The following is a 19,859-nucleotide window of genomic DNA, read 5'->3' as shown; positions in this document are numbered from 1 at the left end:
ATGTGGGACCTGCATGCTTGACCACCGAAAACAATACAGCACGCAACCTTAGAGAAACAGTACGCAATGCCAATCGATGATAATGGCGGGCATGGTAGTGGCAATCATGCGGTTCACTGCTTGCATACTCCTTTTCATACACGGCTGGCCCTGCAAAAGTGGATGTCCAGTGAGGCTGCTGAAAACCACCACTACAACTGCTGAGAGGGGTATGCAATGCTTTACAGCTCTAGAGTAATGGTACTAGTAATGGGAGTAATGGTAATTTTGACAGCATGCCGCCGCTGGTCGTATTGACATTTCTCTTTTCCTTTGCCACTCCTCGTATTTACGCTGCTCCTCGGGAGTCCTAACTATGCGTTGCCTACCCACAGCAGTGCTGCAACAACTACATTAGCTTCTAGGTTGGTGCTTTTATATATGAAAGGCTAGTGATGTCACTAGCCATTGCCACGGCAGCTTGCACAACTCTTTACCAGGATACGTATGTGGGGAGGGCTACGTGCTTCCTAGTGTTTCCTAGTTCGTGCAAGGCGTTTTACAAAGCAGAATGCGTGTGCACTTGAGTCCGCTTTAAATTTTTATGCCATTGCTTCTAAAAGGGAGTCTGCCCAGTTCACACCGATCCGCCATAGGAAGTGGGTCAATATAATCGACCTCAGACTGTATTACTCAATAAATCTTGAAGATTAATCAAATTCTGGAATTTTACATGTCGAAACCATGATATGATTATGAGGCACGTCGTAGTGGGGGGCTGCAGCTGTTTAGCGTGTACAATGCACAAGGGCAGTTTTGCTGCCATCGAAACGTGGCCATTGCGGCCGGGATTTTACCCGCGTCCTCGAGCTTAGCAGCGTAATACCAAACTACTACGGTAAGCACAATGGGTTCAAGATCAAAGGGTTTTCAAGGGAAAAAAAAAAAGAATTACAGGACTTTCAGGGGCCTTGAATATGCACTTTTCAAATTCAAGGGTTTTCAGGGGTTTCAAGGACCTGTGCTCGCTCAGTGAAATTTAGTCACCTTCTAAATCTTTTTCTTCTTATTTCTACATTACAATTAAGGATAACAGTTAACTTACCCTATGCTTTCTCTGGTTTGACCCGTTTTCTTCGTATGGTTGTAACAAAGCAATAATATTTTTCTGACGGGCATTACACTGTGCTTTTCTTCCAAGACGAAGGGTTAGTGTTAAAATCAGCACTATTCCTGCCATTTTTTGTTTTGCTTGCGCTGTTAGACCAGACATGCATGCATACAAACTTGCCCAAGTAGGTGTCCCAAACATGGCAGCCTTGATGCATTTCCGGTTCCCGAAGCTGCTTCCGATGTATCCAGTGCACAAAAACATGGCCTTCAAGATCAGCTTCTGTGACTCGCAGGAAACCGTCACTGCGACGGTGCTATTTGGGCACCACCTACATCTCTTGTAGCCACATTTCCCTCGAGTAATTTCGGCAGAAGACTCTACGGCCACTATTGCTGCAAGCAGTCACTCACCTGCGGCGCACGGGGCGCTCCTCGCCGCCACGGCGAGTGGGACTCCGGCTGCGGCTCCGGCTGTCTGGCCCGCACCGCCACGGGGTCGGTCCTCCCCGAGAGGAGGACCGCTCGGCGAGCTGTTCGGCTCGCGCCTTCTCGCGCTTGTCGGTGACAGTCTGCTTGAGCTGCGCCAGTTTCTCGCGGATGGCGATGAATCCCAGGTGCAGCTTGCCCCCAAAGTGATCAGCCAGCCGACGGTCATTGTCGTGGATGCCCAGGTAGGCAGAGCACACGTCACAAACCCGCAGCTGCACAGGCGCACACAGCGTACAGATTTTTTAACATCAAACCCCGAATACTGTACTGGAAAAGAACAAGGACTTGCAATTACGGTACGTAAAAGGAATGAGGACTCTCAATTATGTACAGCAAGTGCAGAGAAATCTGGGAAGTCATGGCAGTGGCAATCTACCTTTTTGATGGGGTGAATGCGGAAGTGCCCAAGCCCTAGCAGGGAAGCCGCAAAATATTTCGAAATGACATCTCGGAGGATGGGGAGACCGTGCTGGATCCCACTCTGCAGCTCAAGACACCCCTCTTTCTTGAAGTGTCGGCCCTTCTGTAGCTAGCAGCTGAAATGCATGCCCGACAGCTACAGCTACTACTTGTTTATCACCTGCTCTGTGAACAAAGGACTGTGTCCAGGACTTCTCACTAAGCAAACAGAAATAGTTAGACAGCCTTTGGGAATTCAGCAATGATACGCAGCCCTGGATGTGCCATTAATAATTAAACAGCATCCAGCAAATGCACAGGGAAAGGACACTCAACATCAGCGCATGCACAAAAGTCACCAAGCAACAGCACCGGCTCCCTTGCCAAATGTTTCTGCCGGCATCAGCAAACAAAAAAGGAGGATTTCATCCCTGCCACTGCTGTTTCTGTGCAATTGACGAGTTTAACCCAATTTTCCATTTTTGTACAACTTATACTGCCAAGCAAACACTTAACGTGACACCATCTCACACGAAGGTTTGCCAGCCTAGCGCACTGTGCGCCTAGAGCATCATCTTTAAGGGCGAACCCCCCCTGTCACTCATTTGCTCTGAAACTGATGACCACTGAAATACACGTGCTTGCTCTATTGGTTATGTTGCATGAGTTTGCACAACAGTTGCTACAGGCTCGCAGTTTTCAACAAACGCTGGCATGGTCGTTAAAAGCTTGCGTGTAAGAGGGGGGGGGGGGGCTACAATCCGACGATCGCGTGGGCTCAGGTACTTTAGATGTAGTTTGCAAACATCACCTTCTGTTGCTGGTACGAGGACGCAGGCATAGAGTTGCGGTAGTCCTGCTCCGCCTCCGCTTTCTTCCGCCGGATCTCCTCCACTTCCTCAAGGAGCTTGAGTGACTCTTCAACATTGCCGTCGGCGCCTTTCGCCTCCGCTGCGGCCAGCTTCTTGCCCATCATTTCTGCCAGCTCGTGCACGCGGTTCAACTGCAAGGTCACACAGCAAGGCTATAGCCACAGGAGGCAAAGCAAGCCTCTACCATGGCATCTCTTTTCCCTCAATATGCTACTGCAAGGAACACCCTGCTTGACTCCACTATTCCTGTAACGAACAACTTGTTTGAACTTGAACATTAGGGTCGCCTGCACCATGGCACGCGGCCATCAGCAGGAGCACATCCGCAAGGGACACTAAAGAGAAAAACGGCTTCTTCTGTATCAGTAGGTTACGTTTCTACAATATGTGAAACACCACTCAGACCACGATCAGACGTTCGGTAAGCCAGAAAAAAGCACAATAACAAAATACGGGTGGCGACGCCTCCTTGAAGTTCCCGCACTTGGCGCGAAATTCAAGAATTGAAACATTGACCTGTATTTTCTCCTCTAATAATCGACCTTATTTGGAAATGAATGACAACTGAGTTTTTAAAGAACGCTTTATAAGCCTGAACTGCTTTAGTTTTTGCTTTAGTGTTCCTTTAACAGTCCTACGCAACAAAAGATTGTTGATTTATGGAATAAACCATAAATGGATTGCTCAGGAATTTGCCAACTAGGCAGTTTTCAAACTAAATATATTGGTCAGAAAACATCGGAGGATGACTATCCATGTCAAGCAACCAGTGTACATATGCTGCTGGCAACAGTTAATGCTTACGCAGTTGAACCCCAAGATAAAAAAAAGCCAGAGAGAATGAAATTCTCACCGCAATAAATCAGTCCATCCGTGAAGCACCAGCTAAAAAATTTTCCGCATCTGCATGCAATATCTGATGACATGTGATATCAGGTTACATTATTTTTCTATCATTCGCTTGTTCTAACCAAGCTACACAACCAAATGTTGAACAGAGGCAATATTTCCTAAATGTGAACTAAGCACAAAAGAAAAGTGGCCATCCACATGGCACATCTGTAAAGGAACCCGTATTGCAGTGCTTTTCAAAAATGCAAAAATGCTTGTAATGCTACAAAAGGCAGATCTTTGTAATTGTTGTAGCTAGTATACATGCCATGTCAAAAAAATAAAAAGGCAACACCAACAGTGTGAAGAAAAGACATGTCTTCGTCTCTTTGGCAGACTATACCAACCACTGAGCCGCCATGAGATCGCCCAGCGGCTCAATTGTTTGCATCATACACCGCGGCACAAAATTATAAATTTATCACTAGTAGGCTGGCACTTTTTAAAAATTCGTTTAACACATGATCGTATCACAGAGATTCTACTGTATGAGTAATGAGGAAGGGTAAAAAGCGTGCCTGGAGCAGAAGGCAGTGTACGCGAGGAGCAGAATCTACAACCAGAGGGACGATGGTCCTCTAGACCGCCCACTGGTCAGATTCACTCCTCTTAGCTTGGTACGTCTTCCTGGCAAAGGTGCTTTCTCTGCACCACCTCGTGTGCCGGACATTCCCACGTCAAGTGTTTCACGGTGGGTTTTATTGGTTGTTTGCAGTTGGGCCAGGTGTAGCCACAGTCGCGGGTGCCACGTGCATTGTTGTCAGCTAAACAGCTTGCTTTGGCAGTTGGTGGTTTGTGCAAGGTTTCGTGCCCCGCCACCCTAGAGCGAAAGGGGTGATGTCCACATGAATTTCGGAGGCCACAACAGACAATAATGCTGACCCGCATATCGAATGTTTGCTTTCGGTGAACGTTTTTTGTGAGCCAATCTGTGTTAGAATGTTATCGCTCAGTGAAAGACGCACCTTTCCGTATCGGAGTTCCTTAAATGTCATCGCTGGTTGTATCCAATGTCTGCTGTCACTGAACCTGGTGTAATCAGATTGTATGCGCTACAATAAATTGTGTACAGTTAAACCTTATTTAGCTTTTCATAACCTCTTGTCCACAGAACACCGTGTGTTTAGAACCTCAATATGTTGAAGTATGTTTGTAGGTGATTTCAACGAAACAAAATTTGACTGCCGCCACAAAGGAATGCCGAGACAATAAATAGAAGCTTTCGTGGATGCAGATGGTCAAATGATTGAATTACAAGTGGCTGCCTGCAAACACACCTCTCAAATCAGGCACTGCACTACAAGAGCAGCGACTGCTGAAGTGGAGCTCCATCATGTTCCGTATAAAGTGTGATGAGATCCTATCGCACACTGTGTGCTTTAGGTGCGAGAGAAAGTGTGCGAGGATGAGACAAGAAAGATGGTGGCTTTATGTGTGCCGCCTTCCCGCACGAGTAAAGGGAAAGAGGTGGGGGGAAGTGAGCTCGTGATAATGCGATCAAGCGTGCGATAAGTTGGCACGCGTCTTGATTTACGGCACACATCTCAGCCGCGACTGCACACGGCTGTGGTTGAGCACATACACAGCCGTGTACCCCGCCTTAGAGGTAATCTGCCACGCGTGCAAGGAGTGGCATGCCAAGACGGCGTGGCGTTATGTAAGCCGTCTTCCAGCACATTTAGTATTGGGCGTTGCATAATCTCGAGTTTCAGCGACCTGTTAGAGCGAGAAGAAGATGAAGCATTCGCTCCCTAATGTCGGCGCTTTTCCCGATATTGTCATCTCAGTGTAGGCAATGCTATAAGCCGCGGGGGCGGAGTGCACACGAAAGCACAGCTAGCTTTGCTTAATTCGTACTGCCAATGTGAAGATAGCTTCGACGTACGTGGCATGAAACCGTATCGTTCATCGCCAACTCCCAAATTTATCGAAATGAACTGTTTTCTCATTCAAATGTGCTTTTTCCGATTGTCGAATAATTAAGAAAGTTCTGCGGCCCCTTCTCATATAAAAAGAACTTGACTGGTGACTGTACTTATTTGCATAAAATTTCTAATTTCAACACAACAAAATTTTCATATAATGAAGCAAATTGCCGATCTTACTAACTTCGTTATATCGAGGTTTAAGTGTAATACTTTCTGGAGGGCACATGGGCACCAGTGATAACGCCGAGAAGTCATGTATAAAAGCTGACACACTCTGCCTGCAGATCAGATTTTCGACTATCGAAGGGTGTGCTCGCTGCGTTGAGTGCGAATTGTTTTGCCGAGAACAGGTTTGCCTTATAAGCAGTTTCGTGATTTGCATTGTGCCACTGTAGTTCTTCACTGTTATGACAATGTGGCATCTGGTGGAGGTGCCTCCCTGTGTGCTGGAAACAATGTCGCTACAGACCAGCGAGCTAGCCACAAGCGGCAACACTTGCCGCCACAGTGCGGACTTCCACCAGAGAAGACCAACAGTGTTTGACAAAACTGAGTTTGGATCAGAGCGCTTCTTTTACGGTTACCGTGTATATTTATAGACAAACTTAAACAGGCTGAAGTAAGCGAAAGTGTGCTTTCAACTTTCAGCAATAATTATGTACTTCCAGAAGGATTAGACTATTGTCTGCTCATGTTCGGCCGCGGCCACACGTGCAGACAAACTCTGGCCACCCTTCTCATCGGTGTCGTAGCTGTCGGGTCTCATTAATTTCGACTAGTTTTGAACGCTCAACTAGCCTTGAACTGTGCGAATCTTAAGGTCAGACCATACTCCTGCTTGCCAGCACGCGCTCATCCGTGGCCGCTCCGGGTTAAACGCCTTGGCAGATGAACCGTTAGCGCTCCAAAAATGTGAAAGTTGGATGTGGCTACTATCCATCGCTCAAGCCGGCGAAGGACAAAGCCAGTCCATACCACGTAGCACGATCAGACTGCTGTATATGAAGGCAAGCACAGAGCCTTGCCATGCCTTGTCATGCACAAAGCAAACATTGTGCATACACACTACGGTTTGCATGTAGCTGTGGTAGGTTATGCAGCGTAGATGCCGCAGCCACCGTGGTGTGCCGCGATTAGTCTACTAGTTAACTGCACTCCGTCAGGCAGAGGACAACCGCGTTCAGCTCATGTTTGGCATTGTACGCAGCAAAATCAAAAACCAAATTTTAACTGCATGCCACGGTGACATTGTTCAGTTCACCTCTACCTAAGACATTGACAAAAGTTTGCTCCGAGTATACCTTGAGTGTCACTTCTGCACTCAGCTCCTCCTGTGTCTCAGCCAGCCGCCTTTTGGCTTGCTCTGTTCGCCGGTCACACTCGCCGATGAAGTTCTGAAGGTGCTCCATTGCCTGTATAAAAAAAAAAGAAGAAGAAAGGCTCTTTTTCCTGCAACGCTTCAAATAAAAACGTCAACTGTGCTGGACACCCCGTAGCTGCGCACTTCCGACCATGATCAACGCATACTTCTGACGCACCACGGTCATCTTATGCTATTTAAAATCAAGAGTATTTATTTAAAACGACGAATGAAGCATCTTCTTCAGCTCTCCTGCCTCGATCATCTTTTCGAAACAGGTTTGTAATGGTTTCGATAAATGCATTGTTTCTTTTTAAGTACTTGTTAAATAGCAATTGATTCATTTTAAGCTCACAAAACGACTAGTAAATGTATAGTGTACATGTAAACCAGCGTAAAAGCCATGCAGGGCTGCTCTTTCTACTTTTGTCCCTCGCAATGAAGCTAAAAAGCAGATGCCATGCAGCATTGTAGAAGGCATGGGGTTATTTTTCTCTCACGACCTGGCATGTGCTGCAGCATTCCAATCACGAAAGCTCTACCAAACCAGTAAACAAAATACAAAAGACTTTACTTATACCGAGAATTACGCATTTTAGAAGCACGGCTTTTTGAGCGGGAATTTCAGTCGCTGAGGCAATCGGCTGTCGCACTCCGGTCATACGGGCAGGGCCTCCCCTTTTTTTTTCTAAAGTTGTATTCAACTATAGGTAGTTGTGTAGCTTCGGCAGGAATTTCCAAACATTTTGGATGGCTTACATTATGCTGTTTGATATTCAAACTCCGCCTGCAAGACCGCAAGCAAATTTAGCCGCAAAGACAAGCAGGATTGGCAGTATTTTGGTTTCATTATGTCACTGGCCATACTGAAACTACTGACATACAGCTAGCGAAGCCTAGTCGACCCAGCAGTTGCCAACCGCATCCAAACAGCAGGACAAGCCAAGCCAAGCAACTAAGTGTTCCATGGCTACGTTGGCTGCACTTGCCATTGGGCATGTGAATTCTGCGTGGTTTCATGCGGCCACCATTTGTTCATTTTACATGTTAAATAGTGACACGGTCCTGGGCAACTTCAAGCTCGCATGGCTTAACTTGTTCCCATTTGAAATTACAAAGCTGCAGGCTCCCCTAGGAAGAGAAACGGAGGCATCCCTTTGTGCCAGACGCTTGTTTGCAGCTTTCCTTACAAAATGTACCCAAATTCAGCATTGGGCCAAGAAGAAATAGTGCTTGATCTTGCAAATGTTTCCATGCAAACATTCTTCTTCGGGAAAAAAGAATAGTAGCATGGAAAGTTATCAGCAGCTATAAAGTGCACTGTGCACAACAGAGCACACAAGGTGAAAACATTTTCCATTGGGGAAGCACCTTCATTATACAGAGACTAACATACATGAGAGGCTGTAGATTTCATTTCTTTTGCAAATAGCATTTGTGCTGCTATACAATGCTTTAAATGCTGCAACATCATCGATACATGACATATACATCCTTTTACATGTGAGAAGCACCTCGTAGAATTTCCAGAACTTCTCAAAAATGTGTCAGCAGTATTCATTCACATAACAAGTGGAATTTTGTGTTCTTTGTTTTTACAATTTGTAGTGCGAAGAACCAACCTAGAGAGAAGGGGGCAATAATATGCCACTTTTGCTATGGGGTTACTCCTCCCCTCTTCCCAGCAACAATAATACATCCATTCTTTTTTTTTCATTTGAACTAACACCACCACTCACGTCCACATCATAGAAGTAGTCCTTCTTCTTAGAGGCATTCTCATAATCAGCCCTCAGGGCCAAGTCATGGATCTTGGGACAGTCACCCAAATCCATTCTCTGAAAAATAGAGAGGAGGACAGCTCTTTAAGATCTTGCAGTGATAACTTGCAGCAGGCCTAAACAAAAGTCTGCTTGAAACATTTGATAAAATCTAACATTTTCTTTAAATACAAGTTTAATTCCAATTCATTTGGTCCTTGCTGTTTCACAGGTATTGAGACAAGAACTTCACGAACAGCGATGAGCTAACCTTTCCTTTCAAAACAAGTCCAAAGATATATTCAAAATCCGCCCATCCTATCGGCATATCAGAGAGTTTCACTGCATTTACAAAAAACAAACCAAAGGACTATATTTTTTAGATATGTATTTTTCCATACGGGCATTAAACATCAGTTGTGGGTGAGCGCATGTGGTGTGTTTCTTTTTCTACGTCCTTTGTGTTTTTTAGCGCTCTTAAGTTTTCTATTATAATAAACCAAAGGTTCCAAACTGTTCATGTCAGTCAAACCTTGGTATAACGAATTACCAGATATAATAAGCAAATCTAAAATGTTATTTGCCATTATCAGCATATAATGAATATATGCTTATAATGGCTACCAGATAAAAACAAAGGTACTTTCGTGTAGTATGTGATGCTTTTATAACAAGGTCTGACTATACAGGGCATTCAGCGCAACAGTTTATCTTTGCCCTTGCCACATCGGCGCTTTTTATTGGCAATTTAACTGAACGCCTTTGAAGATCGTAACTCAATCAAGCTTTAACAAGTGTCGCTGGTCCACATGGCACACATGACAGTTGTTGAGATGCTTGAGTGAACTGACGTGAAGCACTAGGGGTGCCGCTGCTGCCACCAACATTTTTGCACCTTCCAACATAAGCAACACTGAAAATTTATTGAAACAAGCAAAAAACCATTTCCAATGCTGCAAAACTGTTCCAATGTTTACAGACGTAATGTATAATTTTCAGTGCACTATGCTGTCAGTCACTACTATGCATATTACGGACAGGGCTCAGATTTCATTGCGCATTCTGGCAACACCAAGGTTACTGGCTGCAACCGACAGTGTCCCAGTGCAATTTCGCTGACTCTATAAGCTAACAATGCGCCGGCCAATGACACTGCCCATGCAACACCGTATACTTCTCTGCTGGACAAAACGAAATGGTCATGTGACACTGTAACAGCGAGTCCACTGAACAGTGATGAACTTCCGACATCTGTGCAGGGGTACTGACCGTGGATGCCAGGATGTCGTGTGGGCAGCAGGCCAGCAGGAAGCTCTTGCACACCCGGGGATCCGTAAAGTGCACCTTGTAGCGGTTGTTCTCGCCTACGACATGGGAGCGAGGTTGGAAATGCATACTCCAGTCACTGGGCCGAAGCGCCCCCACTACACGGTTCCACACAGCAAAACCCTCACCCTGCAACAACTATACTAAATATAAAGGGGGGGGAGGGGGGTAACTTGAACTGCCATGCCTACTGTGCCTCACAAGAAGAATGCCACTTTAAGAGTGCAAAGCAACCTACCCACACATCTGGGCCTGCAGCAGCTTTCTGGATGTACCACAAAACAATCGGAAGTGCACCCAGGTGTGAAGCAGATGGGAAGAGTTCGACACTGTTTTCTACACAAACCATGCTCGTATAACCAACCAATGTGTGAATGCCTCCAAAAATAACGGACATGATCAGCTGTCAGGAAGTCAAAAGCTTGCAAAGCAATGAAAAAAAACGATCCAGACATCTTTACAAATCATCTGTCCACCAGTTGCTAAGAGGAGAATATAAAGTGGATTGGAAACAAAAGTGCCAACAGCACACTTGTGCCGCCATACTGTGGAGTACCCATGCAGGCGCAGCATTCCACTCTGAACAGCCATGCAAGATGTCCAATGACGGCAGCATTGTCTTACTAGCCACTCGAGGAATGAGCTTGACTATAGATCAGAATTCTGCTCCCAGTTCAATAAATGCAAAGGAATTACTGACCAACAAAATAAATTTACGCTAATACTGAAAACATTGGAAAAGAAAAGAAGCTCTTCACATTACACGGCCTCTCATTACAGCACTACCAACCACAAGAAGACAAAGTTCTTGCGCTTCAAAAGCACACTGCAGCTACTTTTGGGAAACACTAGTGAAGTGAAACAAGTCTTGAAAGCAAAAGCTAATCCTTTTAATGGGAAGGTTTAACACCGTGTGCCTTCTGCATGAGAAAATACTTCAGAGCAAACAAATTCTTTTCCACATGATTTAAGAGTATTAGGGCAGAAACTTGTTTGGCTCAGTTGACTTTTACACAGCCCTGATTCATATCTTCAATGAGTTGTGGAACCACTGTTCAAGCCTCAAGTGCAGTAAAACCCTCAGACTTTTAAGGTGCAAAGAAAGCTAGAAACATGAGGAAACAGCTTCCATGTCTAATGAGAAGATGAAGATCTGCTGGAGACTGCTGTCTGATGAGGACTGGCATAAGAAGACTCCACTGGTATGCTGCTAAATATAGTCTAGACATAAGGCCATACTCCCACAAGGTACATGTCTACAGACAAGAACAGCAGTACGTGCTGCAAACAGCAAATTCTTATAGAGAAACAATTTGGGGCCCTATTCAAAGTCGCACTGCTACAGTTGGCATGGCGTTGTTCCAATGCCATCTTTAACACTAGGATGTGTGCTACAAGCCCATTTTCCCTTAGTTGCAAGGTACGCACTTACCCCCAGCAAACAATGACACACCAAGCAAACCCCCTTCACTCTTGCATCTTGCAGACGTTTCAAACACCCCTCCCAGGAAGAACACACAAGGACAGCCTCTCGATGGGCAGTCAAACTACAACTGGCAGGCGTTAGATTGCACTCGTGTCCAAGCACTGCGATGTACATGTTGGCTCACCACTTGCTGAACACAGACGAAGCAACGCGCCGTCTCCTCCCCCGTCGGTGGTGTCGCCTTCGTCACATTTTCGTTAACAGGCAAAACATAAGACACAAAGCGCACTGAAACCGTGACACGTGGTGACGACGATCATGCTCAGCTCTCGATGAAACACACTTGGCAATTTACAAGAGATCAGAGCAAGAAGCACCCCGCTGGACAATAAAGCAAAGTTTAAATTAAAACGATAAGGTGCTTTTTGTCCGATGGAGTGAAAGGACGTACCCAGAAGCTGCTTCGCCGTCTCCTCCTCATACAAAAACATACCCAAAACTGCGGGAGCCCCAAACCGGCCAGAGCGCCGCTTGAAACGCATTGCCACCTCCTGTGTGTGTGTCCGCCGCCTCTCTCTCTCTCTCCCCTATGCCCTTTCGCAGAGAAAAGTGCAGCACACAGTAACATGTGACACTATCCACTGGTGATGACGTTTGCAAAATGTATATAAAGTTAGAGAAAGGCACGCCTCCCCTGCCCCACGTACGGGAGGCGGGGAGCACGGCACGCCAAAACGAGCAGAACAGAGGAGAGTTTAGAGAGAGGGGATCTACGTACGAAGTGTGCAGCCAGCTCTCCGACGGTGGCGACGACGACGCGGCACCTTTGAATAAAAACACTTACGGCTCGGCGGAAGGGGGGGGGGCAGCACCAAAGGCTCATTGAGAGTGTGGCGGGTGGCATGGCTCGTGAGCAAGGAGGAATTGCCGGCCGCTTCTTGCCAAAAAAAGCAAACAACATGCGGAGCAAACCTTTGCCCATCCCCCCACCCTCGTGATTCTTCAATGCCTTATGTCCCTGCAAGCCACTGGTGAGAAGGGATCGCAGGATATGTAGCATATGCCTGTGCGCTTCAGCATTCATCTTCTAGGGTTTCTTTTGTTTTGTGTAAAGGATGGCAAGCATGGTATGCAGGCAAGAGTTGATGAGCAGATGGGTATTGCTCCTCCAGACCTTACTTCTATGCAAGACCACCAGATGAATATACTATTGCCTTAAAACTGCCATGGAGGTTTCACACATAAGAAACTGTTTCAATTAAGCCAACTAGCCTTCTGAATGAGTCCAAGCATAGTAAGAATGCGAGGAATCAAATATGCATGACTTTCTTAAGCATGCTCAAAAGTCTAATCTTGATCATCTACAGGTAGAAAGCACTTTCATTACACTACTGCATGTAAATCAGCTGATATTTCCTTCATGTGCTAAAAAACAACTAATGAACGTAACACTAGAGGGCTGTACCATCAAAAGCCACGTATGAACAGATTTGCCAGTCTTGACAGTTTATCTAGGACACATGCAACATAATTTTGGCTTAATTACTTGTTTACGACTAAGTCTAAAAGGACAACCAATGCACAAGACCTTTGAATGACAGCACGTTGAGGAGACTGACTATAGTTCTGTGTCGTATGCTAATTGTATGCTTGGCAGTTGCTGCTTTGTGCAACCATATGCAAAGTTAGCACTAAACTTACACTTCTAGCCATTTCTTTTAATGTCAACGCGCTGCAATAAAACGGACATGGCTTCACACCTAGTATGCAAGCTAAACAAAGCACAGTGGCTGTCTGCTTTCAGGAAACAGCACACAGGAGCCCTAATGCAAGTCATGTGCAGTGGTAATCTAAGGGAAAGCACAAATGACATTTCACACAAAACCTAGTGTGCAACAGCTGACAATGTCTGCACTGAGCTGTGAGATGGCACGCTACTCGAAGGGAAAGCCTCCGAGCACAAATACATAGGTATGTTTATATATAGATATACGTAGATATATCGGCAAGCCAAAGACTCACGCAAAGTACAGCACTGAACAACTACACTCTCCCGGTTCCAGGTCAAGAGACGGGCGTCTCTTTAGTGCTTCGCCTGGAAAAACACGGGAACAGACCTGTGTACAGCCCGACACAGTGCATGCGCACGCTTGCACAGCCCCCGCCTACCCCTGGCCCTCGGTAACGCAGCCTGCCTCGCATAAACTGCACCACGAACCAAGCAATCCATGGCTACTTCTCATTTACGCCCTAACTCCATGCAGTGCGGCGAACGCTACGGGTTGCATCGGCCAACCAGAATAGAGAACCAGAAGAAGGAGTCCCTCACTGTCTGTCTTTGATCACCTTCTGCAAGATGCCAACTCAATGGAAGCTTTGCGGAAGGGTCGGCAGCCCAGAATGGGCAAGGAGCCCCCCTCGCTTCTTGGGACGCATGGCCGGTTCTCCTTACTGGTTGGCCCACATGAGCCCTAGCCTCTTTTGCACTGCACCGAGTTGGTGAGACAGATTACAGGCCACTAGGAAACGGCGCATACGGTCACTGGTACTGAGAACCGTTGCGACAGACACCGCTCGCACCACCTGCTCAGACGGTCTGGTCCGCAATGATAAAGCTCCCTTCAAGAAACGTCTGGCTGGTTTTTCAATGTGGCCAAGATGCCCTGAGGCATAGCAGCAACACTCTTCGCTAAAATGACATAGAATGGCAGTCAGTGGCAACATTAGAGCTGTGAACTGGGCGAGTTGGAAATAAAACCATGGTGTCACAGTGCGAGAATGTATGAACAAATGTATGAACCTGAGTGCTCTTGTCTTGAATTAGGCTTATTAAAGAGTTGACCATATTACGTAGTGGATAACGGGGCTTTTAGGAGGTGCTGAAAGCAAAGAACCAAACGCGATAGCTAAATCCACGCCAGCTGACATGCAGAACAAGCTATTTACTGAAACCAGTGCAGTTATAATTCGAGATTATCTAGGAATGCAAGCGCATGTCTTGATTATACAAAAGGTGCCTTGCTTATGCATAATTGTGCAAGTTTCTTCTTTTTCTGACCCATTCCAAAATTTGGCAGGATTAGCACTTCTACCACTCCTACATAGTGCACACTTCTTTCTCTGCGACAACAAGCACATGCACTAAATGCATAACGATTGCATGAGCTGTGGATATAACAGTCCTTTCGACAACAGAATGCTCTGCCATGCTTTGAGAAATGAGGCAAACAAAAACTGCAGCGCCACTGTTCTGAAGGGAGCCTATCATGCATGTAAGGACCCAGCTACCGTGGCTACTGAACTACTGAAATCCTGCTAGAGTACAGAATGCCAACCTTGCGTTCACGTACGTTCATGCTTACACACACACACACACATACACACAGAAAAATTAAAAGGTTACACAGATGACAAGCAGCTTGTACACTTAAACTTTGCGCTGCATGTTAACAACGATCAAGTTTTGTTGCCCCTGCAGTGTGTTTATTAACAATGCTAGAAGCAGTGCACTGTGCAGAGGAGAGGAATGCATTGCATGGAACACTCCATTCAATTTGCTTGTCTGTCTTTGATGTCTACACATGCGCATACACATTGCTGTGTGAGCACGATTCTCGCATTAATTAGAAGCTATAGTTGTTAACCGAATCATATGCACCTAACCATATCACCATCTGTGTTATATAGGCTACGCCTTAACACAAATGTGCTCACGTGCCTACACACCACAGGGATTTGTTGATGTTGAAATACTCTGCTCTAGTTCAGAAGTTCTCTACGGGCAACATCTTGATGGCACAATACGCACCACGACTATCAGATGCAGCCACCACACTCACAAATGGGATGGAACATACTTAATCAACACAATTTCTTTTTTCTTCCCATTTACGTGAAAATTTCTCAATCAACAAATGAGATAAATTTGCGCACATCTACTGCATCGTTCGGTGCAACCCACATTCAAGTCATGCCGAGCTGCAGTTTTGCTTATGTCGAACACACTCTCGAGCTTGCCCAATGAGCAAACAATCTTGGGAAATTAAAAACAGTCTTAGCATTACTCATTATGTCCGAATTTTGCAGATTAGCATAAAAGTGCACATGGAAGCTGCTGATGTGACGGTGAAGAAATAGCACAAAGACAGGCCAATGATGGCCTTATGGCCTATACCCTTCAGATGTTATGTTTTAGTGCTGATTCTATGACATGAGTAGAGACCGGAACTTGAGGCAAAATGCCTTTTCGTTTCCCTCACACCTTTCTCATGCCTATTTAACGCATTAGCAGCAACTATGGGTCTAGAAAGATTTTAGTGGCGCTTTTATTGTGCCTATAAATGACTATTTTGATACTAGTACCCATATTGCATTTTCAGAGCCTAAAAATGCCATTTTCTAAGTTTTGCCTCAGCTGTATTTTGTTTAACGCAATCACCTGCTGGGTGATTGAGCCAACGGCAATACAGATTTTTCTAAAGCAATGGAGTTGTTTGCCTGCAAATCTCATCGCCACATTTTCTAATAATGCATTCTATTCTGCACTAAAAATTATAAACATTGAATCGTAACATTTCAGATGAGGCAGCAATAGACTTGGATATGATGCATAATGCTTATCACCTTATTCTTGAGCAAGTCCTTCATTTATTTCTGCATTTAACGTGCCGTCTTATGCAAATTGATCTTACTTTTAATTCTGAGACTGCCAGCATGAGGTCTCCCAGTGTGTATCTATTTATCACAGATTCCTGTCTGCACTTTCCATTTTTGGAAATGCAAAACGTTTCATTTTTGTAGTTGGAGTCGTGACTTCACCTTGGTATTGATATTTTCTTTGGAGTCTATGCATGTATAGCACTCTGCCTGTCTTTTATCCCCCTCGTGTTTTTCAAAAATGCAAAATGTTTTACTTTATAGTGCAATTTGCGACTTCACTTGAGGTATTGATATTTTCTCATGTGTCTACGTTTGTAACAGTGTTCAGTTCTCGCTAGTCTGTATACCTGCAAAATTTTGTCACAGTGTACTTGTTTTAACTCTCCCCACTGAAATGCCTTGTGGCACTGTGTATGTATAATAAATAAATGAAACAAAATAGAAGTATTCAGCTTTCTCTCAGATTCTGTGGTCCATAATCTTTCAATTCTGACTGAATGATATAAATCTTAAATTGTTCTGAAACTACAGCTACAATTAGTGCTTACCAGCTCCAGCTTTATTTTTTCACTTCCCTCACGAGCCGAGGCCAAAAGCCTTTGCAAGAATGTTGTCAGTCTTTTTTCCCCACTCCACTGAAGTTTTACTGTGACTGCCTGGACCACCTCAACACCTAAACACAAGCTAGAGGATCGAGGCTCAAAGAAGCTGTTCACATGTTTACGATGCTTTTATGTGCGAAACAAGCATGCACATGCTCTCACGAATAAGAGAACAAAAGCTCAGCTTGCGAGTGGGCTACAGTCATCAGTTTGCACAGGTGTTAGAATGGCTCAGACAATAGCAGAGTAGCCGCTGAAGGATCAAACAGCTCACATCTTGCAAACACAGCTAAAGAGAGCCGATACTGCAGATGAACTTGATGGAATTATACACTTCAAGTCAACATGCAAACTTCCTGGGAACAATAGATTCTTGTTTGAATTATCAGACGTTCAATCCATCTAAGGTTGCATAAAATGTTCAAAGAATAACAGTAAGTTAGTGTGCAAACACCATATGCACAAAACCACCTAGTGCATCGTTCTACCCCACTGTATACTTTGCAAAAGTTACAAAAATAATAATAAATAATAACGAGTTCCATGGTTTTACATGCCAAAAACGTGATCAGATTATGAGACATGCCATAGTGAGGGTACTTCAGATTAATTCTGATCACCTGGGGTTCGTTGACAGGCGAGTTGAGCTGCGGCATAAAAGAACACACACACAGGCAGCCTTCTTGTGTGCTTGTTTGCTGCCTGCGCTACAACTCACTCGTTTCGAGATCAACAACCAACGCAGCCATATTTTCGCTCTCTTTAACCAGGCACCTAAATTCTCGAGTAGACGAGCATTCTTTTTATTGCATCCCCTTTGAGCAAAGTTTGAAGATCGAATTACGAACGGCAGCTTACTAATATGATTAAGTGATCAGGACGTAATCAGTGCATTTTGCCGGTATTGAACTGTGGTGACAAAACAAGGAGGATAACGAACAAATTTGGTAGGAAGCTAAAGATTTCGCAATGTGCAGCAGTAAAATGGCAGGTGCCACATTGGGAGATAGTAAGACAGCAGCTTGGATTAGATACCAAATGTGGGTGGGTGATAATTCATTTTTTTTTTAGACTGAAAGAAAGCAGCGCAGTTTGGTATGTCACATAATGCACAGAACAGATAGCTGGTGGTTTACTAGAGTGAACAGAATGAGTGCCAAGAGAAGGGGAAGACACAGCCGTAGGGCAGAGGATTGAACAGTGTGATGGTACAAGAACATGTGAAGGATGGAATAGAACTTTGTTGCTGATGCTTCATATCCCAGATCAATACACAGTATGAGAAGCAGCATAGCAGGGAGCTCCAGATAGTTTTGAACACCTGGGATTCTTTAATGCGCATCCAAAGCATGGCACAGCTGCACATTGACATTCCTACTCCACCGGAACAAAGCCGTGGAGGCTGGGAATCAAATCTGTGAGCTTGTGAATGCCTTGCCATCGAGCTAACATGGTGAGTGGCGCAATGGAATTGCCAGGTGCAAGAAAGGGGTAAATGACCACATTTCTTCATTCCATGTCTATCGGGACAAAACCACCATAGCTAGGATGCAATCCTGCAACCCTGTGCACGGCAGTACAGCTACACATCCACCGAGCCACTGTGATAGAGTGAGCTCCCTGAAGACGTGTTACGCGCCTTTAGAACTCAATCAGAATTATTCCATGGAACCTGGCCCTAACGATTTGCTGGGGAGAGCAGTAGGGCAACAATTCCCAGTAATCGTGATGCACCAACTAGCCCAAAACACTACCCTAATGATTCAACTTTAGAAGGTCCAACATGAGCTCAACTACTGTACTCAATAACCACTGAAAATGATGCACCACGCATCACCTGTGTTAGTCTTGAAAAAGATCTTGTGCTGTACAGTACTTTTCACAAGCTTCCAAGTTTCTGATGACGTGTATGGTGCACCTGTAGCATGCTCCAGATTGCTTGGAATGCTTATTACGTTTGCCAGAGACTGCGATATGCCTCTCGGTTTTCTGTCAAAGCTGTTTCCCTGTAGTGCTATAAATGTAAAGCCTGAAGCCAGCTCAGGCAAACCGAAAACTCTTCAATATCAGCGTGTAGCACGGCCCATGCCCATACAAAATGCCAGATTAATATTCAAGGAATGCCTCCTTGCGTGTTTGACCTGTTTTCTTGGACAAGAACTAGAAAGCCTGAGCATCAGGCACTCCTATTCTAGTAGTATTTAACGTCGTTCCTACTGCAACATCAAACAAATGTGGCAATATCTGGATGCCTTGCCAGCTAGCATACAAATTAGGGTTCTCTTCTAACTATGGTTATGCAGCCGCGGGTGCGGCAAGTGTGAAGGGTGTCTGTCGCAAGGCTGCGGGACGTACCTTCCCGCAAGATGCCACACCAATATGCGAAGTGGCTAAAACTTACACTAAGGACGCAACAGCAGCAGACCCCACCCACAAATCACGAGACGCGTCGCTATTAAGGAGCCAGAAAAAAAAAAAGAAAAACATTCAAAGGCGAACATAGTTTCAGGCACAAGATATATGCAATCAATCGATCAATCACAAAGTAGAATGACGCGAGACATTTAATTCATCTGAAGAGTAAGCTATTGCGCAGAGAGCCAGATCCTCACGTCTGCGTGGAAATACGTGGAGTTGCATAAAAAAATAAAGATGGGAAGCAGCAAGGCACGCAGCGAACAATACGGATCGAAATATCTCTCCGACGCGGAAAAAAGCGCTGGGCGCACGGCTGTGCAAAGACTAGCAGACGTCGATGCCGCTGTGTTGAGATCGTCTCAGGGGCTTCCTCGTTAAAAGCCGCGGTCCTCGAATCACTTTTAAAGGTGCGCTCGCAGTTAACTCAAGCAGGCCAAGAATAACATTAAGACTCAAGAGTGAACTCTGGCCCTCGTAGATCTCTAAAAAGGTCGAAGCGGCCATTGCAAAACACAGCTTTTGCGGTCGCTAGCAAAGAGTACTTCCGCTTCTATTGAGCAACATATGGGGCCCACACTACAACCTAAACTGTGTGCTCGATTAGAAGCGTTACAATGATGATCGCAACAAATTAGCA

General features: G+C 45.2%; 1 protein-coding gene across 1 annotated transcript in view; it reads right to left on the bottom strand.

Annotated features, from left to right (window-relative positions):
• The window catches only part of LOC126529346 (putative RNA-binding protein Luc7-like 1), a 30,035-nt gene that overhangs the window by 9,863 nt on the left and 313 nt on the right, over positions 1 to 19,859 (bottom strand). Inside the window, exons 2-6 of the mRNA XM_050176949.3 lie at positions 10,061 to 10,155; positions 8,771 to 8,869; positions 6,973 to 7,083; positions 2,792 to 2,983; positions 1,504 to 1,793 (exon numbers count right to left, since the gene is read on the bottom strand). Of these exons, the coding sequence (XP_050032906.1) occupies positions 1,504 to 1,793; positions 2,792 to 2,983; positions 6,973 to 7,083; positions 8,771 to 8,869; positions 10,061 to 10,155 (787 nt within the window). The remainder of the gene's footprint in view (positions 1 to 1,503; positions 1,794 to 2,791; positions 2,984 to 6,972; positions 7,084 to 8,770; positions 8,870 to 10,060; positions 10,156 to 19,859) is intronic.

This window comes from Dermacentor andersoni, chromosome 8 (genome assembly GCF_023375885.2).
Source record: "Dermacentor andersoni chromosome 8, qqDerAnde1_hic_scaffold, whole genome shotgun sequence".
Lineage (NCBI taxonomy): Eukaryota > Metazoa > Arthropoda > Arachnida > Ixodida > Ixodidae > Dermacentor > Dermacentor andersoni.
Note: the sequence above shows the minus strand (reverse complement) of the source record. Positions and strands in the feature narration are given on the sequence as shown.